We start from the raw sequence: 25,179 nt of genomic DNA, 5'->3' as shown, positions 1-25,179 counted from the left end.
AGTATGCAGAACATTCTATTATACTTATGGACTGCAAAAAAATTTGCCTTTTAAATTTACGGCAATTTTCAATTGATGTTATGTAATCCAATTAGGCATTAAAAGGCCCCAAATGCATATCAAAGTAATCAGTAGCATCTATTCTAAACGTTCCATGCATCATAAATGTAAAAGTAAGTAAATCCATAACTTGGTGGGTATTTTTTTGGAGCAGTGTGAAATTTTCACTTGTACTCGGGTTTTGTGACCTTTTGACCTCTGGTGACCTCATTAACATATTAATTTGCATAATGATTATTGTAATGAATAGAGTACTTAAATACAAACATTTTAATGGGTATTTTGTAGTTCTGTTATTTATACTTCCAAAGTTATTGCGATTTATGTTTCCCCTACCCCTAAATTTTGGTATCAATAGAGCGGCAAAGGATGTGGCTAATGACGTCATTTCCTCTGTTACTGCCGGGTTACCAAAAGTCTACCCAAATTTTTTTGATATGTCTCATGGTCTACTTCAATATTATGAAGAGTAACTTTGGGCACATCTCATGCACACGGGGACCCCCTCAGCCAATGGACTGGCTAGGTCGAAGCATGAGTCTCTCTCTGTGGCCAAGCTCCCAGCGCACTCTCTGCCCCCAAACTCAAGAAGCTCTCTGCGCTCTTTCCAGATCTCTGTGTTCTGCCACTGCTCCCTGCTGCCCTGTTTAACCGCTCTCGCAGGACGATCTCTCCCGGGGCCCTATACTCCGGCGACCTCCCTGCTGGGGCTCCCTGCACGTGCATGTTTGCCTCGCCGACTTCAGGACACGCTGCGGAGAGTCCCGTGCATGCACGACTGGAGGCCGACGTCCTTGATGCGAACATCCTCGAGGGAACGCCTAACGAGCCGTCCGGGGCGAGCAGCACCAAGCGGCCGCGCTTTTAGCGCGTCCTCTTTTTCCTTCCTTTCCCCGCGTGAGTGAGAGGGCCTTGTCTGGGGAATTAAGTTAAGAACGGTTAAGTTTCTGCCCTGTGTCTCTTTGCTCTGATCATTGTACAAATTGTATTAAACCTGTGTTCTTTGCTTCCAACTTGGCCGTACACGTCTTTTACACCATTGGCCTCGCATTGTACGAGATAAAACCGCTCGATCGGGTTCGTAATAATTAACGGCACGAGTTACGTGACACGCCCGAGCGGTTTGCGTATCAGACCAGCGTAACTCGTGCGAGGTTCAGCCCCCGTCCTCGTGGCGGCGTGTGTATCGAAGGTACTTGGGAATTTGACCGGAAACCCTTCCGCACGCTCGCTTCGGGGTTGGGGGCTGGAATTGCTTCGTAATCCGCCCCCGAGTGTAAAGTGGGGAGCGGCATCGTGGACTCAAAGCTCGAGGGGGAGAAGGGTACTAACCCCCCCTTAGTACGCCGACGGGCTCGATATCCGCAACAATATATATATATATATATATATATATATATATATATATATATATATAGTCATACCCCGTTTTACGGCATTTCGACCTACGTCAAATCCAACTTTACGCCACTCTTCTAGAGTAAGTTTCAGTTTAGCGAACGTCATTATGTGCGACTTTACGTCACTCCTACGGACGTGAAAAAAATTAATTTTTCCTTAAAAATATATTTAAAATAAATAAAATAGTACATAAATTAACAATAAAAGAAGCTAAAAAACAATTTAAAATACAATAAAAAGCACATTTAAAAAAAAGTACATACAGTATACTGTACATACGCGCAGCTGCTGGTTCTCATTCAAAACAGAGGCGACGTACAGTATTCCTTTACTGTGTCTGTGTTAGCCATGGGTCCGAAGAAGGATAGTGCTCGTGTTTCCAAGCGTAATGTGGTTACGATGGAAGATAAGTTAAATCTGATTAAAAGGTATGAAAAAGGTGAAAAAGTGTCGGTGATAGCGCATGCCTTAGGGCTGCCACGGTCGACGGTATCGACCATCATTCATGATAGGGAACGTATTCTCGCATACGTCACTGAAAAAGCGCCGTTGGCTAAGACTGCTGTCATGAATGTGAAGAGGGGTCAGATAGTATGAAGGCATGGGTAACTGTCATAATTTTTGAAGAATGGTTCATCAATCATTTCATCCCGGCTGTCAAGAGCTATTGTCGAGAGAAGAAAATTCAATTTAAATTGCTGCTGATTTTGGACAATGCACCTGGCCATCCCACTAACCTCGGTGATTTCGACCCCAATGTGAAGGTGGTGTACTTGCCACCCAACACCACATCGCTGATCCAGCCTATGGATCAGAGTGTGATAGCGCTCTTTAAGCGCTACTATCTCTGCCGCACTCTTCATCAGGCTGTCGATGCAACGTCGGAGGAGGAAGGCATCAGCATCCGGCAGTTTTGGAAAAACTATAACATCTACCAGGCAGTGCTTAACATCAATGCTGCATGGTTGGAGGTTACGCAGTCGGCGATGAATGGGGTGTGGAAGCGTTTGTGCCCCCACCTTGTTAATGATTTCACGGGGTTTGATGCGCCAGTCAGGGCTGTGTCTAAAAACTTCGTTTCCATCAGCGCTGACCTGGAGATGGACTTGGAGGAGGAGAATTTCGACGGTTTGATCGAGGCAGACAAGCAGCCTTTAACTAATGAGGACTTAATGGCGTTGAAGGAAGAGTGCCGCGAAGAGGATGAGCTTCCAGAACCAGAGCCAAGGAAATTCACCATAGCCGAAATGCAGAAAGGTTTTTATCACCTCTCCAAGTGTCTTGCAATATTTGAGGCACAAGACCCAAACGCCGAGCGTTTCGCAAAAATGATGAATGGCACCAGCGACCTTTTTCTCCCGTATAGGACCATCTTAACTGAGAAGAAGAAGCACACAATTCAAGGGACTTTGGATCAGTTCCTACTTAATGTCGAGAAACGCAAGGCCTCTACTAGTTTTGATGAGTCGCCGAAGAAGCCCCGCACATAGTGTTCATTACTCATTAAAAAATATGACTAAAATGTGTTTGTAGTGTTCTTTAAGGTTTAGCGATAGTTATATACTTTCGCGAGTTATTTACTCTAGTTTTACGGTGTTTGTCTTCATTTTAAGGCATTTTTAAGGCTTTTTTTTTTTTTTTGTATACAGGATCGAGGCTCGTGAAAGAGCTAAAACGCATTACGCCCGGCTTACGGATGACGTAGGCCGGTGTGTGTGTGTGTGTGTGTGTGTGTGTGTGTGTGTGTGTGTGTGTGTGTGTGTGTGTGTGTGTGTGTGTGTGTGTGTGTGTGTGTCTCGTGCCCATCAGAACAAGATAAAGACTCGTGATAGCAAACAAACCGTTTTTTTCTGTAATCTGAACACAATCAAATGGTCCACATATGTCATTATGTGGTAGCTTTATGTGGCTTACTGTGTATGCGGCTTGAGCATCATAAAGGGCTTGACAAAAAATTGAGAGAAATTCCTTCACAGCTGCTCAGTAATATGCTCCAAGGTAAAATGTACAAGGTTATGAAGATAAACACCATCGAACACATTGATGATGAAGCCATGAAACTTACGTTTATTTCCCATCAGACGTGACTTGTTCGCATTGAGTCCGATTTTATGTGTTGCCTGTGGGAAGGGAAATTTAGAAGGCCAGGGAGTAAAGAAAAGTTAATCAAAAGAGTTTTTTTTTTGAACATGTACAACAATGCAGTCGAAAGTTTGTGGTCGGTGGGAGTAGAATGGTGCAAGTAGTGCCCCTACCAGACTAATACTAAACAAGAGGAAGAATTGTTTTGCAATACATTTCCACGACCGATCCAAATATTTTGCAAAGTAAAGGCATAAATTTTTTTTTTAATTTGATGAAATGCCCTGAAACTCGAACGAGCTTGTTCTTTAACTGATCATAATAAAGCCATGTACCAGTTTTCAGTTCAATATGCCAAAGGGAAAGTAAAAAAGGTCTGGAAAGTTGACCCACGTATAATATGTGATTTTTCTAAGTCCAAAAAGGGCATAACTCCGTGGAAAATTGGTGAAACACCATGAAAATCAAACATGTTCTGTAACTTAGTCCAGAAAACCACTGGTGGGCTGGACGAATAATACTGGTAGTGGGACAGAGGACGGACTGGTGGGACAGTGAAACCAGTAGAGGACGAATAATGGTAAAAATGGAAAGAAAATTTACCAGGTTACAATAAATAGGAGTTTTGTGTGATAGAACTAAACACGTTATGCTATCACCCACTTTGCTAAGTGAATGTGGTCATGCAAAGGTGGAATTTAGGATGAATTAGAATTCGGTCCTTCGCTTACGCACGCACGCATGCCCATCCGCACGCACGGATATATTTTGCTCACAAGGTTCAGACATATATATGGTGGCGGCCATCTTGGATTTTGACGTGGCGACCCAATTTTCAATAGCGTTCTTCCTTATGCCTAGATACACCCACACACCAGATTAGAAGTTAATAGTTCATTTATATTTCAGGATATTCTGCTCACAAGGTTCAGACATACATGGCGGTGGCCATCTTGGATTTTGACGTGGCGACCTAATTTTCAATCGGGTTCTTCCATATGACTAGTTGCACCCACACACCAAATTAGAATTCGGTCCTTCGCTTACGCACGCACGCACGCACTAACTGATGGATGGATGCACACACGGACGGAGGGGAAAACCATAGCCCCCTTTCGCTCCGCGGTGCGATGGGGGACAATTAGCTGGTAATGGCACAGGTTTTGCTGGTTAAACTAAAACATTGAGGAATGGCCGAAACAAAACTACAATGCACTTCCAATTGGAAGCAAAAGCTAGTTTCAAAAAGTGGCCAAAAAAAACGTTCTAAAATGTCACAATGGGTGTTAATCGTCTAACCGCATGTCCAATTATTAGTCAAATCTTTATATAGTTAACCTATTCGCTGGTGCTAGCACTCAAAATCAAAAATGCATATTCTCCATTTTAAGCGAAACGTCCCATGGTGTTTTGCATAACAAATACAGTTCTTGAAACCTGACCAATTTGGAAGCTAAATTACAAACTGCAATTTTTCCAAAAACAGATCTTAAATAAAATGTTTGTTTTTATCTGTGACGTGTCGCAGGTCTACAAGAGCTACGCATTGTTGTTGTGGTCCTTGTTGGGGGTCTATTTTTGAAATGTGCACCCATTGGTCGGACAGCTACCGTACCCCACCCACACTTGCACTGGATTCCTCCAACCATGGCATCGCACCCAGACAAAATAATATGGCTGACATCTTGGTTTTCCGGTGGGCCGAAGACATCAGGCCTGTTGGCCGATTGATTATACACTGCCCGGGTTTCTTGCATCGGGTTTCCATTGGCTTCGTTTTGGTGGAATGTTTCTCACGATGAGGGACCCTGAAAAATCTAATCAAATGTCAAATGAAAATTATTAGCAAGGTTGAGTCAATCCCATTGGTACACCCCTCCCTAAAAAAAAGTGTTATGTAATTTTTGAATGGCTTCATATTGGGGTTAAGCAACCCACGACTGACAAATCAGCTCGTTCTGATATAACCAAGGTGGAGGCTATCATGGATGAGAGGTGTTGTATTGCACATTTAATGCGCTGTTAAAAGATCGTTTCCCAATCGCACTGTTCATCTGCTAGGAGTGCTTTAAATGTGCAATGACCCGTTACCAGATTTCATTGCAGGTTGTAACCACAGTGCAGTCATTCTTGTTAAAACAGTAAGTCAAAAGGGAGATGTTTAAGATGTACAATGAAGTTTGATTCTTTTTCTGGGGAAAGAGGGAGAAGGGGTGTGGAAGGGTTGGAATAGAGGGAGACATGTCTAAGTCTCACTCTATCTTGTCCTTTAAACCTGCTGTTTGGATTTCTCCCTCTCTCTACTGTTCCTTTTGTTGTGTTGCGGCCTGATTCGTTCAGTGTTATTATAGCTCTTCCACGAGCCTAGACTGTATTTATAAAAAAATACAAACATAGGGGCAATATAGGGTGTTGCAAAAGAAATGATACTTTTCCCCCAAGATTGTATTGACCACATGTTGCAAAATAAATGATATTTCCCCCCCCCCCCCAGATTGTATTGGCCACATGTCCGCGATTTTTGAATTCAAATTTCGCGTGTGTCATCATGACGTGTCATGCACGTTGCCTGCATGTTGTCTCCGTCATATTTGCGAATAATGTCTGTGTCTTTGCTGAAATCTATTAAAAGTAGACTTCAAATGGTTTCTGAAGCTAATGGTGGACATATTGACGCGTATTAAACGTGAGTTTTTAATTTTTGAATGAAATAAAGCCTTTGGTTGGATTTTCATCCGATTGAAACTTCATTTCATCTTTGGGGAAAAAAAGTATCATTTATTTTGCAACACCCCTTACACCTGGCACTCACCTGGTATAATAAACAGTATACAGCACTGACTAAAGGTATTTTAAACCAATTTCAATGGTTGCTAGAAGACAGGGCAGCATGTAGAATCATACTAACATAATCATAAGACTTTACGCAGAAAAAAAAGAAAAAGATTATTCCAGGTGATTATTCCTAAACTTCGTTCCAGGTGAGCTAAAAAGAAAAAACAAGGTGGTTCTCTCCAATCATACTCAAATATGCAATTTGATGGTTGTCTGTGACGATTTTTGAATGCAATACATTCGATCGTTACTTATCCAATCTCAACCAAACTTGACAAGAGGACAAAGTCACACAATGAAGGTTATAGCAAATTAATTCCTCCCCCCCTTTCCAAAGAGGTTTTTATCAACCAAGAGGGTTGTGTGTTGAGGTGTATATGCGAATGGAGTGCTTGCTTGAATGCTTAAATCACTTGGCGAGAACGCTATAAGAAACTTGGGAAATGAACACCCCCCCGATGTACTTGAGGCCTGACCCTAGGGACCCTGATCGACTGTAATCTATATACCCCAGAGAGGAATGACCCTTCCTGCCGCTCCTGTAGGGAGTGGGTGCACTCGTAATAATAAAATTGAAATCCACATCCATTTCAAATAAATTGCAAACAATTTGAAAAATTGAATTACTGAAGTATTGATGTGTAGTACAGGCATTTTACGAAAAATAGCTGTGCAACCTCACACAAATTGTAACAAAAACAAACAACGAATTTTGATTCCTGGATATGTCTTCTATCACATGAAAAAAGTCTTAAAGAATCGTCTGGGGGGGAAATTATGAAAATCATCAATGTTCAACCCTACCAAAAACGGATTTTTTTTTGGCCACAAATCAGTGTTCTTGCATGGTTGTTCAAATGACTTATTAGTATATACCATGCTTAATTTTTGGTGAAGAGGATTTAAATCAATGAAGAATTCAAGTTTATAAAGAAATTCAGAACTTGACTGTCGTCATCATCATCATCATCATCATCATCATCATGATCATCATCATCACATGGCATCTGTAGCGAGTTCGTGCAGCCAGATCCCCTGCAGTTTCCACAAGCTAGAGTACACTCAAGGTTATTTTTCTTGCATGTGCATCTCAGGGTGCTGCAGTCAGCCTGACAGTTGCACCTGATCACCTGCAGCAGTTTTTCAGGAGCAGGAGCTAGGGCTGTCAGAAATGGCACAAGCCCCTCGTCACACTCCTACCACCCCCACTCAGTCGGACGAAGTCCATCTGCCGATCCCTTCCATTCTTGAACTTGCAGGTACACACGCAGGCTGTGGTACATTGCTGCTCCTGCTGTTGGTGGCAACATCTGTGGTTGAACTGGAGATGAGCTTGAAGCCACCTTCTCACAGAAGCGTTGATGACGGAGGAAGTCCAAGGTGTCAGTGGGTTTTCCATTGTGGAGGATCACCAATGCTTTTGCTCCTGCATCTGCGACATCTTGCTTGGAAGCAAAAGGTGTGTCAAACACCTTGGCTTGGTCACGGAATGCGCTGCTTGCTTTGAATCGCTTGAGAGACGCTCCCTTTCCTATTCCATGGAGGCGAGATGTTGTGTCGCATCCAAGAACTGCATGTATAAAGAAAGAGCACGTGCTTGCATATGTCTGGACCAAGTACCAAGTTGTTTTGTAGCTTTGATGTTCCAAATGTGAGGCTTCTTTCTGTTCTTTTTTGGCTCAGGACAAAAGAAGATGTCATGGGATTCCAGACTTGCATGGTAGATGAGGAGGATGAGGAGGTCTGTGTCATCACCAACTAGCTCAGTCAGTGTTGGTGGCAGCAGCAGACTGCACGGCCTTCTGCACAATCAGGAGGTCAGCATCCCTTGAAGCATGGTGCGTCTCAGTTTTTTTTCTGCAGCTCTTCACTCAGCATGAAAATGAATCGCTGCTTATTCTGTTTGTTTTCAAGGAACTGCTCCTTCTTCATTGTAAGAGGCATGTCAGCTGTAAATGTCACAGTTGCGCCAGCATTTCCTTTCGATCGTCTCTGGTGTGTCATGTCCTTTGTGTTGGTGCTCTCATAACCATCGAACACGACAATGGCATTTCCATACCTCTTCGTCACATATTCCGTGTACTGGTGACAGATGTCTTTGTATGTTGCTCCGCGAGACCATGGGATGCGTTGAAGAATTGCCCCGCCATCCAAGACATACTGGGTGTCATCATCTTGGATAATTGCAGGAACATCAGATCCGAGGAGATCCCTGATGGCACCAGCAAGGGCTGGCTTGTGTGCTTCTCTGAGAAAAAGAGAGGAATCAAAGAGCGCTGGTGGATAGCTGCATAGTTCATGCTTGAAGGCTGACTCTAGTTCATCAGCTTTTTGTACAACTGTAATTAGTCTCTGGAAGAGAAGCTGTGGGTCAACCTGGACTTGATCACTATCAATCTTGACAGACGGCTTCATGCCGAATGTGACTGCTTGGTCTTTCTTCTTGAAGGTGTACTCAGCTGTTGTTCTTTCATCCATTGACCTTAATATCGATTCCCCAGCCGACTGAGCTGAATCGAGGTTAACAGTTGGGTGGGCATGGACTCCAGTGGCAATGCTCCGCAGACTTGAGTCATTGCTGAATGGATTTCGCTCTTGTAGATACTCGAGAACTGACAGAGTGTCCTTCCAGTCACGGGCTTGTCTTGCTGTGGTCATGTCCTTGTTTTGTTCGCCGGTGTTGTAGTTCACCCCTCTGAGCTCCTGCATTGCCTGGTTTACTTCTGCACAGGCAGGCATTGAAAGCAGCCACAGCAGGCGTTGTTGCTCCGTTATTCCTCGAACACGTGTGAGCCCTCCGCTGGTCTTCAGACTTCTCATCAAGACCTGCTCAATGATCAGGTCAGAAGAAAAACCTGCCCACAGGCGATCGCTTCGTCGAATCACATGGAACCCCTCTTCAAAACGTTGCTGGCCATCAGGGTGTTGAGCCTTGAGGTCGGACATCTGCTGCAGATACAACCTGACTGATTTGGTATACAGATTGTGACCCGAGGACGCTAGATAAGGCAGCATGTCTTGGATGGCCTGGAGATGTAATGCCCAGTTTCTAGTATGCTCCGCAGTGATGTATTTACGTAGGATGTCCAGCATGTCTGTGTACTGAAGCCAGAGCGCAGAAGTGCTGGATGACATCTTTGCTGACTCAGCATACTTCTGAAGGCGGTCTTTGATTTTTTCCAGGACATCAGACAGGCAAACTTCTTCAGCAGACATAGTCCCTTCCATAAGTTTCTTATAGAGGGAACAAGCTTCCTCCAGTTCCGGATTCTTGATTATGCCTGCAGACGGGTCATTTTGTTGTCTTGCAGCAGGTTTGGCAAGGTCAGGATCTTCATTCTCATTGCTAACTGATCTGTCAGGTTTGTGTGGCAGAGGGGCATCAAACACATCTGCCAGCATCAGAGCATTCAGGGCTGCGTCAACTATGAAGTGTGCACGGACTGCTCGGGAAATGGCCTTGCCACTCAACATATGAACCACTGCATTTTTGGCGTAGATCAACTCCATCAGTTCTTGTAGCCCGGTTGAAGCCATTAGGTGTCCGATGCATCCGAGAAAGCTCATTTCCGTATGGAAGCCTCCCAAACGCAGGACTACTCCCTTCAGATCACTTCCCATCGGCTCAGAGTTGATGATCATGAGAGCCTTCCACCAGAGCGGCTGATCAAAGGTGATGATTGGGGTGCCCCCCTGACGTCATGCATGCTCACTGAAGAAAATCAGGGTCGAATATATGCATGTGCTGTCGCTGGAATTCATGTCTATCATTGGTAGAAACATGACATCTGCCTTGCCAGGGTGGTCACCACGACGTACGAACTGCATCATACCTGACCATGCAGGTCTGGGTGTACCAAACAGGATTGATGTCTTCCACAGGATGTCAAGATTCTCACATGAGTTCTGGACCTTTACATTGAAGAGTTTCTGGTAGATAAGTGGCGTCATTCCGCAGCTTTCGTCTTTGTGATACCGTATCTGCACCCTCCCAACCATTGCGACGTCTAAGGAAGTTGCCTTAACCCTGGGGATTGACCGGCTGGATTTGAGTTCCAGGGGTGACGGCAGCAATCATTCCCATGCCATGGAAGGTGCCATGGCCATCGAGCGTGCGAATATTATGGTCGACATTGTCGGCAGCATACTGGACAAACTCTGTCGTCATGTTAGGAATGTCTGTTCCGTGTGATTGAGCAGCATTTCGCTCAAATTGGAGCACCTGTTGGTATGAGCAGCAGAACCCGTGATGATGAAGGGAGTCAATGAGGAATCCTGATCCGAAGTGGTGATACAGTTGCACACCCAAACCAAACTGCAGTGGTGTCAGCAGGACTCTAGGTCTGGTTGCTTGCATCATTGCTTGTCCAATTGATGCCACTTTGATGCCAGCATTCTTCCCAGCAAATAGTCCTTCCAATAGTATCATCAGAGTATCTGGTAGATATTTGACGCCAGATTTTTGTGATTCTATGTCGATACAAGATGGATAGACTTCATGGGATGTTTCCATGGCTTTGATGTCTTCTTTGATCAGTTTAGCAGCTGCCTGTACAAGTTTTATCTTCTCTTCAGCAGTGTTAGTTTTCTGCTGCTGCTTTTTGTAGTATTCCTGTTACACCTCCCTGGCTGTTGTCCTGAAGGTAACCACGTTTGGCTTTCCATTAATCTCTGTCTGGATTATCCTCTCACCAAAGTGTTCATGCAGCCTCGTCTTCATGTGGGTGTAGCCATATGCCTCATGTTTTGTGTCTGACAGTTTCTGCTGCATAAGGGTAATGAGATCATTGACAGTGATCTGCTCGTCGTCATTTTCTTCAAGATATTTTGCAACATCCAAGAATGCTTCAGTCTTCTCATCAGCTTTAGGCCTTCCAAGCTTTGCTCTCTTGGAGATTTCCGTGTTCATCTGCTGGCCATGGGTATCTGCTTCTTTGTGCGGAAATTGACGCTGCAAGTCTGATGGTACACTGCATCTGCAGCATGCAGGTCATGAACATGCAGAATTCGCGCCTTGACAGTACCTGACCAATCATCTGCTTGTTCACGACATGTTGCCAGGAGCGTTTCTTTGAATTCAATGGTCTTGACTTGAAGAACTTCCTGCTTCTTCCTCTTTCTTCCAAACGTTGCTGGTCTACCACAAAAAAGGCAATCAGTCTGGAAAGAGAACCTCTCCTCAGATGACCGAAGCACTTGTCTGTCATTGCTTGTGCTTGGCTTTGACTCTTCTTGCTAGGTGTCCTTGGCTATCTGTTGTGGGTGACAGTATGTGCGGCGACAGTCTTTGTGTACCTTTTCTCCAGGCACAGTGTGAATGCTGTCTTTTCTTGCGTTGCTGGCCTGGTTGATGGCAGAACTCCCCTTTTCTCCAAGAGTTGATGCCGTTGACCCTCTCTCGTCTATAGATTTCTTGCAGATGGCACACACTTCAGATACCTCCATGGCTGAAAACAGAAACCACTATCTACACTTAGTAAACATCAAACACTTCATATTATCACAACTGAAAGATGCCCATTGCAAAAAAATACAACATGGAAAAATGTTGCTCTTACTGCCACTGCACGCTTTCTTACTAGGAACTAAACACTACTTATTTTACAAATTTTTGTTTTACTTAAACCGAAATCATTTCAGAAGATACACAAGAATATCCTTTTTGACTCCAATAATGAATGAGCATGACCTCTAATCATCAAAATAAGATCAGAAGCAGATTCCCCACTGCTAAAAAAAAAAAAAACTACATAGATGCATTATTCTTATCTTGTTGCCCCAAAATGACCTTGATGGTGACCTCGTAGAGTTTCTGTCACCTTACATCACCAAAATAAGATCAGAATTTGATTCCTCGACCCCAAAAACCCATAAAAAGTGGTATTACTCATGATTGTTTTGCTTTTGATTTTTTAAATAACAATTGTCACTAAGACGGATAGCAGCCATATTGGATTTTGCCGATTTGAGCACTTCCCCCCAGAGCATCTCTTAAGACTTTTTGGGGGTCAAAGAGGATATATTCAGGGACACAAAACAAGTGAGCGAGTTTTTGTTGCAATTAGTGTGAGGTCTTAAATACAAAATGCCTGTACTAGTGGTAGTTTGGGATTCAATGGGAAAGGAGGCGAGGTCATGGATAGGTGGCTGGTGGGACAAATGGTGGAGACACCCTTGCCTTCCTGCAATGCAGTGTGATGAACACCCCCAAAAGCAGGAACTGACAATGGCCCCTGGATTGACAAGGACTTTCAATAAAGGCAGTTTTGGACAGCCCAGTTTCATACTTAATGTCGTTAACAAGAAAAACCACTCGATACAAGTCACAGGCCTAGCTTTAAACATCTGAAGAATACCAAAATAGCAGAGGAGCAAAACAGCAAAAACTTCATGCACCTTTTGTGATTGAGATGTGGCAGACAAGCATGCAGAGTCGTATTCGGATGTGCAAGACGCCACGCATGGACGATTGCGTTTCTCAGGCAAAATGTCATCTGCACTGTCGTCAGTCTCCTCGCTGCTCTCATGGCTTGGCTTTTGTGACAAATTTCTTTGCAACTGCTGCAATATGAGGGGTCAGAGGAATGGAGAGAAGGAAGCATTCGATGACCGATGATGGGAAATAGTTTTCATTTGATTGTACCAATGTAAAATACAGTCAACAAAGATCGCATTATGGAACAAGAAAGAGCAGACTGTAGACCCTCACCTGTAAACCTCACCCTCACCTGTAAAGACTGTAGACCCTCACCTGTAAAGACTGTAGACCCTCACCAGGATGTGTTTTTAGTGTTTTTTTAAGGCTTTCGTGTTAACACAAATATGGCGGCCGAACCACATGACCGATGACGTCATCATTCTTTTTTTTTCCCCCGACACCAATTTATCCCGAGATGACACAATAAATTTCATCTTGATCGGATTAAGTTTTGTACTTGTTGAATTATGACGTGATAATGGAGGCACCTATCATTATTAACATATGTTATTCCCCATGGAGAGTTCTTTACAATGAGCCATGTCTAAATTTTTTCTATGCAGCGCTTTCAGAGATAGAGAGGTGCAAAGTTTTTTTGTTTTTGCCAAGATGGTCCCCATATCACGTGACATATGACATCATAATTATCATTTAAAAAATTCTACAAGTACAAATTCACCTATGGTGAAAATTTCCTGTCAATCGTACCAACGGTTGCAGAGAAAAATCACATTTATTCTGTGCGGAAAGACAGGAACAAACAGACAAACAAAAATGAAAAATCACTCATAGAGCGACACTTGGCAAAACAGAACAAAGTAGAATGGCACTCAGTAGAGCATCCTTTTGACCTCAAAAATAGTTAGTGGTTGAATTCAGTGACCTGATTTGCAAATCGTCTTCACATTTTAGGTTAATTGGATGAAAATTAACAATTATTTAATTTTGGCCAATGTTGACCTTTTCGCCGATGTTGGCCTCAAAAAGAATTGTTGGTTTCATTCAGTAACCTGCTAAGCAAATCCTATTCAGATTTCAAGTCAATCGGATGAAAATTGAGGATTTTAGAAATTTGAAATGGTTGTTGACCTATGGCCTATGTTGACTTTTTGGCCTGTACCGATCTCAAAAATAGCTCGTGGTTGAATTCAATTAACTGATATGAAAATCCTATTCAAATTTCAAGTCAATAGGATGAAAATTGAGGATTTTAGAGATTTGAAAAGGTTGCTGACCTTTGGACCTGAAAAATACATAGGATTTTGTCAGACCACGAACTCTACCATTTGGTGAAGTTTCGTGAAGATCGGTTTAAAATTGTGACCTGCAGGCAAGTACAAGTGAGCGGAGAAACAAACAAACACACAAACCGGAGTGATCAACATATGTCCAAAATTTTGTTTTTGCTTAGTCACAAGAAATATGTCGGGCATAGCACGATACTTGCGAAATCCCGAAAAATAAGTTGTTGGCCTATGACCTAAAAAATAACTGGTGCTTGAATTCAGTGACCTGGTGTGCAAATCCTCTTAACATTGCAAGTCTTAACATTGCATTGCAAGGCTTTCATCCACAGCTCAATGGAATACTGTTCCCCCCTCTGGGCTGGTGCTCCTGCCTCACACCTTGCTTGGCTTCACGCTGTTGAGGCCAAAGCTTTCAGAATCATTGGAATCTCCTGCGATGTAGTCAACACCGAGGGCCTTTCACTCACTCACCGCAGGCAGGTTGGTGGTCTTTCTGTCTTCTACCGACTCCTCTCTGTGCTCTGTCCCCCCAATATTCCTTCAGGTCACACAAGATATGCCTGCAACCCTCTTATGGTTAAACTGCCAAAGTCTAGGCTCTCTGCTCACCTTCACTCTTTCATTCCCCTTTTCTCCCGCCTCTGGAACAAACTCCCCCACTCCCTTCAATCCCACTCCTCCCTCCAGGTCTTTAAAACAGCTGTTCACCACCATCTCTTATCTTCCCCCATCGAAAACCTTGATCTTTTCTACCCCCGGTAATTCACCCCAGAGTCCTTGCAGTGTTCATATGTTTTATTCCTCTCCCACCTCCGGCCAAGTCCTCCCGATGACCCTGCTCTCAAATGTTGTGTTTGTGTCCTTCCCCCTCTTCCCCCTCTCTTTTGTGTCCTTCCCCCTCTCTCCCCATCTTGTCTGCCGCTCCCCTTGTTTTTTGTGTTTTGTGTGTCGGTTTGTCTTTTTGTATGATTAATGTTAGCTCTTTCACGAGCCTCGATCTTGTATACAAAAAAAAAAAAAAAAGAAAAAAAAAAAGTCAATCAGATGAAAATTGAAGATTTTAGAAATGTGGCCCATGTTGTTGACCTTTTGGCCTATGTTGACCTTAAAAATACTTGGTGGTTGAATTCAGTGACCAAATATAAAGTCCTCTTCAAATTTTAATTTAATTGGATAAATATTGAGGATTTTATAAATTTGGCCTATGTTCACTTTTTGGCCTATGTCGACCTGAATATTATTGGTGGTTGAATTCAGTGACCATCTATCTATAATTCCAGTAATCTCTGTGTGTCTGTGTGTCTGTGTGTTTGTGTGTTTGTCTGTGACCGCTGTTTCTCGACAACCACGGGTCCGATATACTTGAAACTTGCCAGGTATATTGCTGGGGACCCGAGGATGTGCCTTTTCAAGGTTTCATATTAATCGGACAAGTAGTTACCGAGCTATGGCGATTTCTTTACCAAACTCCGCAAGCCGTTCGCTTTGGACCAAACCATTTCATGTAAATAGAGGGGGGGGATTGTCACCGTACTCGCAAGCCGTTCGCTTTGGACCAAACCATTTCATGTAAATAGAGGGGGGGGATTGTCACCGTACTCGCAAGCCGTTCGCTTTGGCTTTGCGAATGGACCAAACCATTTCATGAACCAAACCATTTCATGTAAATAGAGGGGGGGGGGGATTGTCACCGTACTCGCACCCACGTACCCACGTACCCACGTACGGGCATTGCACCCACGTACGGGCATGCCCTAGTATATTCAAATCCTCTTAAAATTTCAAGTCAAATGGATGAAAATTGAGGATTTTAGAAATTTGACAAAGTTGGTGACCTTTGGCCTATGTTTACCTATTGACCCTTTGACCCCCAAAACAACAGGACTCTTGCTTATGACCAACTCCACCATTTGGTGAAGTTTCGTGATTTCGGTTGAAAATTGTGACCTGTAGGCGACTGACACAAACAGACAAACAGAATAATGCACAAGACCAACCAATATACTCGCACTTGAATTTTTTTGGGGATTTTCACAAGCAACAAACGGACTCAAATGCAATAACACCCTATCCTCTGGCGAGGGTAACAATAAATGGGCTTATGTGCACATAGGTACGCTGCACAAGGATACACAAGAACACATCGACTTATTACACGTTGCAATGTCAAGCAAGGAAGCAAACAGAGATAAGTTGGCCAATCAAGCCATCCAGCTTACTTACCAAAGTAACACATTTTAAAGCCAGCAAGGAAATTGCACCAGTAGAGCAAAAAGGTGTTTCATCTTTCCAAAGCTACACAAAATGAATTGCAAGTGGAAGAGCCTCCCTCGAAGGCCAACTCGCTTTGCAATGTAAACGGATAAAAAGCACGACATCGATTCATCGACAGGTGTCATCTTTGTATATGGCAGTGGTGGCATTGTACATTTAACACTTTCAGGACAAGGTAATGAAAAAAATAAGCATACTTTCACATGAAGTACTGGCATTAGTAGCCAATGGCGAAATCATGGATTTGAAAATCCAGAATCACAAGTGATAAGATCAAATTGGAACAACAAAGAGTTGTACTCTAAACTCGAGAGTTGCACTAAAAATTACTATGGATAACGATTTGCTTGGAAAGGGTTTCGCCATGTTCGTCTGTTTCTTACCTTGACCAATGTTCGCTTCCTTCCGACCCCCTTTTTCTTTATTGTGCGCTTCTCTTCTTCAGACTCAGACTCAGTGTCGACACAGTGCACAAACTGCTTACGAGTCGTTTTTGGAATCGCTGTTGTGGTTTTTTCTCGTGCTGCTGCTGCTGCTGCTGCAGGGCTCTTCTTAACACGAGCCAACACTGGAGATTTGACTTCAGCATTGCGAGGAGAGGTCACCGGCTCACTTCGAGGGGCTGCCCTTTGTGTCTGAGCTGGCGGTCGATGTGAGCCAATACCGTTACGAGTTGAAGGAGAACTTTTCAACGTCTTGCTTGTTTGTTCAGCCAGAGCACGACCAACGGGAGGTTTGGCAGTTCGGGGTTCACTTGGGCCGTCGTTAGCCAGTGAAGGTCCTGCGGCAGAGGGTGAGAAAGGAGCCTGCTTTACCGCTCCAAATGTGGCTTCAGGCTCACGCCGTTCTGACCGCATAATGCTCCCAGCACCAATGTCAATAGGCAGGCGGCGAAGGTCAGCACTGGATCTTATTGGATTCGTTTTCTGTTAGCAAATACAGAGGAGAAATGTAAGTCACCACATTTATAGAAACTGAAGTAAACCAAAGTTAACAAGACAGTGATACAATTTTACATAAAACAAGCAAAACATTTTCAGGTTTTCAAGAGTTATTGTGCCAGTCCAGTTCACACCTGCAGGCTGTCCAGCTTCTCCTGCCTTCGTAAAATTTCATTTTGCAGCTCCTCCTGCCGCTGGTCCAAGCTCTTCGACTCCTTAAGCAGGACACCAAGAGGAACGTTTGGCTTTTGCTCTGGGCAGCTGCACCTGCAAATGGTTTACACATCAAATAATCTCTTTAAAATCAGTTCCAAGCAAAGCACAAAGATGTGACTCTGCTTTGAAATAGGTCCAAAGGTGCACACCAATCTCAATCTTGCATCATGGCAAGATTTGTGGGCATACTGGTAAGCTAAATGACAGAAACATTATCCCTTATTCATTGTACCAAAGGATTAGGTACCAGGCCATGGGCCACAATTGAATGAGAACAGTCATCTTTACTGACCTGTTCTGTTCTGGGTTTGGATTCATGTGACAGCTCCAGCTGTCTGGATACTCTTTAGCTATGGCATCTGTCATAAAAGGAAGAACTCGCCATTTCAGGCACAAGTCTGTGGGCACAAAGAAAGGTAAAATCCTTCACAAACATCAATTTAATCCAAGCATGCCATTTCACTGGAAAACCACCGACAGTCACAAATATTGCGCAAGTTCATAAAAGCACGTCATATTAAATAACTGTAGAACTGTACATAATCTCAATTTCTACACTCTGCCATTATGCCAGCACCCTCACCAATGGGTTTCCCAAAAGCATCATCAATTCGACCAGTTAGTTGATCCAGTATTGCAGTTTGTTCATCTAATGCAAGTGTTCTCCAAGAGATCTCTCACCACATTGAATGACCGTAGGAACCTCCATGGCTCGACGGCGTTTGAAGCGGAAATCAGAAGATGGCGGTTGACTCCAGCTTGCCGTCAGATAACCAAACTCGTCCCAGAACTTCACGATTCCTTTCTCCGCTGTATGATTACAAATAAGCAAAAGATAAGGGGGAAAGGATAAGGGGATTGAGGGGAGAGGCGGGGTTTGGGTGAAATAAATGATTTTCATCCAAACCCCTCCACAATTGCACAACGAGTACACCACTGGAGATCTTTCCTTGCAAAGGGCCAAGTCTTCACATTTACACCAGCATCTCTTTGGACATACTCCACATTTAAGGTAAAAAAGAAATAAACTTGTGGTTAGATTATACAGAAGATTATACAGATTATACAGAAGTGTTGTGGTTTTTTTTAGACAACTTTATCAAACTGTGCACAAGGCTGCATGAGTGTGCTAGTCGAGTATGAAGGCCTTGTTGTGTACCTCAGACCATGTGCGCTTTAAGGCCTGACAGTCCACACCCCGAGGGCATGAACCAGGGGTCAAATACAACAACAACAACAACAACATGCATTTTAAGGCCATTTTCCCTGCCAGAGCGGGGGTTAGCCTTGCGGTCCCCATGACAATCTTCTCCATTTTGCCCTATTTTCTGCATCTCTCCTTGTTAACCCCCTTGCCCGCATTCCTTCTTCCACCATCTTTAGCCAAGTCTTTCTCGGTCTTCCCCGTCCTCTACTTCCTTCTACATTCATTTCCATCACTCTTCTCAACCAGTCACTTTCATCCTTCCTCAACACATGACCAAACCATCTCAACCTGTTCCTCTTCACAGCATCAATCACAGGCTCGATTCCCATCATCTTTCGCAATTCATCATTTGTCTTCCTCTCTCTCAACGAAACTCTGCACATCCACTGAACCATCCGCATTTCCACCCTTTCCAGCCTTCGTTGCTGCTCTACATTCATGACCCATGTCTCGCTCCCATAAATCATAACACTTCTCACATATGCAGCATACACCTTTCCCTTCAGCTTCAACGACACTCCCCTCCTCATCAGCACGCCACTCAGTTCCCAAAACTTCTTCCATGCACATCTCACTCTAGCAGCCGTTGCCGAGTCTGATCCACCTTCTCTATTCAGCATGTCTCCGAGGTAGCAAAATGTTTTCACACCTTCCAGCTTCACGCCGTCTCCAAGATCCAACTCAACATTTCCTTCGTCTGCAGCTCCCTCTGTGCACACCTTACATTTAAATGTAGCTGCCACACTGGTTAATGACCCTCTCAGACCGCTACATTTTTGATGAACCCACTCAGCGCACATTGTACATTGAATGGAGTTCATTCGGACCCCCTTCCTGCACACAGCACAGAGCCACTTCCCAGTTCTTTCCACCTCACCACATGATTTACCACTTGCCATCACCTTCGTCTTTCCTATATTTACCTTCAGACCTTTTCTCTCCATACATTCCTTCCACTTGTTCATCTTTTCCTTCAGTCCATCCATACTTTCCGCAATAAACACCAGATCATCTGCATACAACAACTCCCACGGTAAACCCTCCTTTACGTTCTGAGCCAGCACCTCCATCACAGCTACAAATAGTAGTGGACTTAGTACCGACCCCTGATGCACTCCCACCTTCACCTCAAACTCACCACTGTTCCTGTCCTTCGTCCTTACAGCTGTGCGCGCTCTTTTGTACATTGCCATCACTACTCTGATCAACCATTCCTCCACTCCTAACTTCCTCAATGCCCATGTCAATACTTCGCGTGGAACCCTATCGAATGCTTTCTCCAGATCAACAAACCCAAGAAACAACTTCCTCCTCTTCTCCATGTACTTCGCCTGCAACTGCCTCACAATAAAGAGCGTGTCTGTCGTTCCTCTTCCTGGCATAAATCCAAACTGCATTTCGTCGATCTTCACCTTCTTCCTTATCCTCCTCTCCAACTCCATTTCCAATACCTTCATTCCATGCTCCAATAACTTTATCGCTCGGTACGAGTCACACTCCAGAGGGTCACCTTTCCCCTTGTATAGAGGGACGAGGGTACTCAGTTCCCAATCCACTGGAATGCGGCCTTCTTTCACCACCAGATTACAGATCTCTGTCATTCTCTTCACACCCCAACTTCCTGCTGCATTCAACATATCTCCCACAACTCCCGTCGGCCCTCACCGCTTTTCTACTCTTCATTGCTTTTATCGCTTCCTCAACTTCCTTCTCAGTTATCTTCTCTGCCGGTCCGAAAACTGGGTTACTCTCGATGTTGCCATCCCATTCATTCTCTGTATTCAACAGCATTTCCATATATCTTTTCCATCTTCCTTTAATTCCATCTGGGTCTACAAAGATTTGTCCCACTTCATCCTTCAAGCAACTCACCCCCATCACATCACACCTCTTTTTCGCTATCTGCTTTGCAATCCTGAATACCGCTCTCTGACCCTCTTCCGAATCCAAGCGTTCTCCGAACATTTTCCGACATGCCTCATGCGCCTTTGCTACCTCTTTCTTTGCAGTCTTCTTGGCTGCCTTATAACTTTCATGCTCTGCTTTTTCTGCTCCCGCACCCTTCGTCTTTTGCCATTCCTTGAACTTCTTCCTCTTCTCGTCAATCCTCTTTCCAACTTCATCATCCCACCACCGTGTTTCCGAGTGCCTCAATGGTCCTTTTGTCCATCCACATACCTCACCAACGGCTCCCAACAGCCTATCTTTCATTGACATCCAACCACGTTCAAGCTCAACCACATCATCCTCTACCCTACTCAGCCTCTCTTTTAATGCCTCCCTTACTGTCACCTCTTTCAACCTCCACACCTTCATTCTCGGTTGGTACTTCACCCGCCGAGCTCTCCTCGCACCTTTCACCCTTATGTCGCAGACAACCAAGTGGTTCTGTGAAACAGCCTCCTCCCCCGGGATCACCTTTGTGTCCTGGAGGTGCCCCCTATCTCGCCTACGCACCATCAGGTAGTCAACGGTTGTCGTCGACCCACCTGACGTGTATGTAACAAGCTTATTATCTCCTTTCTGGAACTGAGTGTTACAAATCAACAAATCAGGTCCATCAGCAAACTCCAAAATCCTTTCACCTTCTCCATTTCTCACACCATATCCGTAACCCCCCATGAACTCCCTCAAAACCGTCCATACTCCTTCCCACATGTCCATTTAGGTCTCCTCCTACCAAAACAACTTCCTCATCTTTCACGTTTTCCATCAGCTTCTCTATCGCACACCAGAACTTGTCCTTCTCTTTATCGCTCCGACCAACCTGCGGAGTATATCCCGAGATGACGTTCACCAAGAGCTTACCAATCATCATTTTCACCATCATCAACCTATCACTCACTCTAGTCACACTCACCACACTGTCTACAAACTCCTCAGAAAACAGGACACCAACACGATTCACGCCCTCCAGGCACCCTTGCCACACAAACTTGTATTTCTGTCCCTGCCTACCCTTCACCTTTCTCACACCACTTTCCTTCCATCTCGTCTCTTGCACACAACATATGTCCACTCTTCTTCTGACCAATACTTCCACCACTTCTCCTGATCTCCCTGTCATTGTCCCTACATTCCATGTCCCAAACCTCAGAAACCGATCTCCACTTCGGGCTGTACCCTGCCCATATGTAGTTGTAATTGTCATGGTTCTCTTTTCAAGGCAATGTTTTTATGGCCGGATGCCCTTCCTGACGCCAACCCTCTTTAGTCCTTGAGCCAACCGGCCATTTTTTGAAGTGAATGCTCCGGGGGGGGGGGGGGGGGGGGGGGTAATTCTCATTATGATTTTCCATTAGACCAATGTCTCAAGTGTCAGAAAAGGTGTGATGGACATCTGAGAACGGTAGCTTAGTGCCCGGATGGACGCCATCTTTGAAACCACCCAGCTCGAAAATGCCCATTTGGTGGGGTACATTGTTGCACGTGTATCTGGACTTCTATACTAGCTATCGATGTGCGGTTGACGACTAAATATACGTCCGATGTGTACCGTCTAAATAAAAAATAATATGAAGCATTTTGTTTTAGATTAATTATTATAAAAATCAATTATCGAAAAAAAATCATATATTTTTCAATATTTTATTATTAGACTTGTACTTTTTTTAGTGAAACAACACTGGTATGATTTTCCAAATTATGCATTGTGCTACACCGTTTATCTGTCTATAAAAATAACTCAAAAACTAAAACATATCATCCACCACGAGTGTACACAAAAAATATATGAAAAGGCATGCACTTTCCACAAACCGAAACTATGTCAGTTGGAATTTCCCGCCGATAATCAACCCACAGAACCCAGTGCCGAAAGTGACGTCAGTCTATTTTATATCTATATTCTATATTCTATATCTCAGTCTGAGATTTGTTGCGGTGACCTGATTAATTTCTGAGGGGGGGGGGGGGGGAGGGGGGGGGGGTGGGTGGCTTAAGAACTAAAAGTGAACATGTTAGATGGCGCCACATACAACTCTATTATAGAGTTGTATTGTGGCGCCATCTAACATGTTCACTGACTTGGATGAGTATGTCTATGTAAGCTGGCGAGCTTTTCGGATATCGGAGTAATCTAACGTCAGTCTTTTTGTTCTTTCAGCTGAGATGGCCGGTGTCGAGGCGAAACGGGCGAAGATTGAACCTGAGTCCGGAACGTGCATCCTGTGCAGCAAGAAGTCGCCACTCTCTGAACTAAGCAAGGCAGCGGGCAACAGTTCTTGGAAGACATTGTGTGACGCAGCTGCAGTTAGAAACTTTTATCCAATTCTAAAGCTAGTCCAAGAAGGCGCAGTTGAACTTCCTAATATTCCAATATTATACCATAGGGCTTGTAGATCAGACTTCACTCACAAAAACCACCTAGCTACTTTGACCAATGCAGCTAGAAGTTCTTCAGTTGATACTGGCGATGCGGTGCGACGGCGATCATCACGGGAAGAGACAGGATCAACTTCAACGGTCTACGATGATAAATGCATTTTTTGCCAGCGTGCTTCAAAATTCATAAAAGGCAGTCGTACCCGTGAAACAGTTGTCTTGGCTGTTGAACTTCGAGCAGATAAGACAATAAGAGATGCTGCGACAGCTCGCAATGATGAGAGAGTTTTGGCATTGACTACACGAGATATGGTTGCAGCTGAGGCTCACTACCACTTCTCCTGCTATAGAAACTACACACGGCCCCAAAAACCTCAAGTAGAAACTGACATTGAAGATAATATCGAGAAAAAAGAAATGATACGATGTATATTCAATTTCATTCGCACTGACTTGTTCTTGAACCCGAGGATTGTTCCAATAGTTGATGTTGCAACAGATATCCTGTCTTCAGATACATTTTCAGTTGATGTTCGTGACTCCATCAAGAAGAATCTGCAGCGCACATTACAAAGAGAGTTTGGAGAATCGCTCATCTTCTTCAATGTGAAACACCGTGTATACTTGATGCCCGATAATCTGACAAAGCGAGAGATTGCTGCAGAGTGCGTAAACCTGAAAGCAGAAGTGAAAGCATTTGAACGAACGGACGGTGAAAGTAACATTGTGCGTGCAGCTACTTCACTGCGACACCAGATCAAAGATGCTCATTACAATGAACGTTGGCCGCCTCAGCCAGCAGAACTCACTTCAGATTACGTGAAGATACCAGATTCTCTTCGTGTATTTCTGCATACTTTGATTTGCGGGAGTGGGGGTAGCTCTGCGCGTGCCGACACACTGGTATGGTCGATGGCTCAAGATATCATCAATGCTGTACACCGGGGTACCATCAGAACATCGAAGCATGTCCTACTTCCGTGGGTCATGAAAACGCTCACCGGTAATACAGAGGTCATCAGAATATTGAATCGACTCGGGCACGGATGTTCGTACACAGTTCTGGAAGAAATCGAGACAGCGCTATGCATAGACAAATTAGCAAGTGTGGAGAAAGATACAGTACCACTTCCGTCACATGTGCACCCTTCGGTCCCGACTGTATTAGCATTCGATAACATCGACAGGCTAGAGGAATCGCTGAGTGGTGGCGGAACATCGCATCGCGTCAACGGTATCATCGTCCAACCGAAGTCGCAGTCGTGTTTGCCGCCCCAACCTCCATCGGCAGTATCCAAAGCAGATAAGAAGCGATCTATCCCGTCATCCAGCGATTTAGTTCCAATATACAGCGGTGGGAAACGAGAGGGCCCACCTGCAATCAAGCCTGCAGATCTTTCTGACACTCTTGCAGGCGCAACATCCCTTGCGCAGCGCCGAAATCACGTATGGATTATGACTCGCATGCTGGAACTATGCGACCAGACAATCAGTTCGTGGACTGGTTTCAACATCATGACTAGAGATCGTGTTCAGGTGACGGAAGATGTAGTTGGCTACCTGCCGACTATAAACGCGCCTGCCACAGATATGGCAACAGTGCAAGAAATCCTCAGAGAAGCTCTGAACATCATGTCATCACTTCAGCTTGAGCGTATACCGGTGGTGCTAGACCAGGCACTATTTGCTAAGGCGACCGAAATAGCATGGAAAGATGTCGATCGATATGGAAGAATCGTGCTCATGATGGGGAACTTCCATACCATCTGTAACTTCATGTCGAGCATTGGGAAAATGTTTGGAGATGCAGGCCTTCGGGATGTAGCTGTTGAGTCAGGAGTAATCGCTGAAGGTTCCATCAACAGGGTTCTGGAAGGCAAGCAATACAACCGTGCTGTGCGACTCCACAAGTTGATGTACGAGGCACTAATGCGCATCATTTGGAAGGGCTTCCAGGTGTGGATAGAAAGCAATCATCCTGACAAGGAACCCCAGATTCGAAGCACTGACCTCAAAATTCGCAGCATCAAGGAGGATGTTTGCCACGAGACTCTCGCTGCTGCTCTCGATGATGATTCATGTGTACAGAGCTTTGACATGTTCGCGAAATACCTA

The 25,179-nt window shown here is 44.4% G+C and overlaps 1 protein-coding gene across 3 annotated transcripts in view; it reads right to left on the bottom strand.

Moving 5' to 3' along the window:
- Positions 1 to 25,179, bottom strand: part of MORC2 (MORC family CW-type zinc finger 2) — a 277,672-nt gene that overhangs the window by 133,597 nt on the left and 118,896 nt on the right. For all 3 annotated transcript variants that reach the window (XM_068120516.2, XM_068120518.2, XM_068120517.2), the window contains exons 17-22: positions 18,216 to 18,344; positions 17,827 to 17,932; positions 17,453 to 17,585; positions 16,761 to 17,303; positions 12,775 to 12,939; positions 3,527 to 3,581 (exon numbers count right to left, since the gene is read on the bottom strand). In XM_068120516.2, coding sequence (XP_067976617.2) covers positions 3,527 to 3,581; positions 12,775 to 12,939; positions 16,761 to 17,303; positions 17,453 to 17,585; positions 17,827 to 17,932; positions 18,216 to 18,344 — 1,131 coding nt within the window. The remainder of the gene's footprint in view (positions 1 to 3,526; positions 3,582 to 12,774; positions 12,940 to 16,760; positions 17,304 to 17,452; positions 17,586 to 17,826; positions 17,933 to 18,215; positions 18,345 to 25,179) is intronic.

Source organism: Myxine glutinosa, chromosome 6, assembly GCF_964187855.1.
Source record: "Myxine glutinosa chromosome 6, kmMyxGlut1.1, whole genome shotgun sequence".
NCBI classification, from domain to species: domain Eukaryota; kingdom Metazoa; phylum Chordata; class Myxini; order Myxiniformes; family Myxinidae; genus Myxine; species Myxine glutinosa.
Note: the sequence above shows the minus strand (reverse complement) of the source record. Positions and strands in the feature narration are given on the sequence as shown.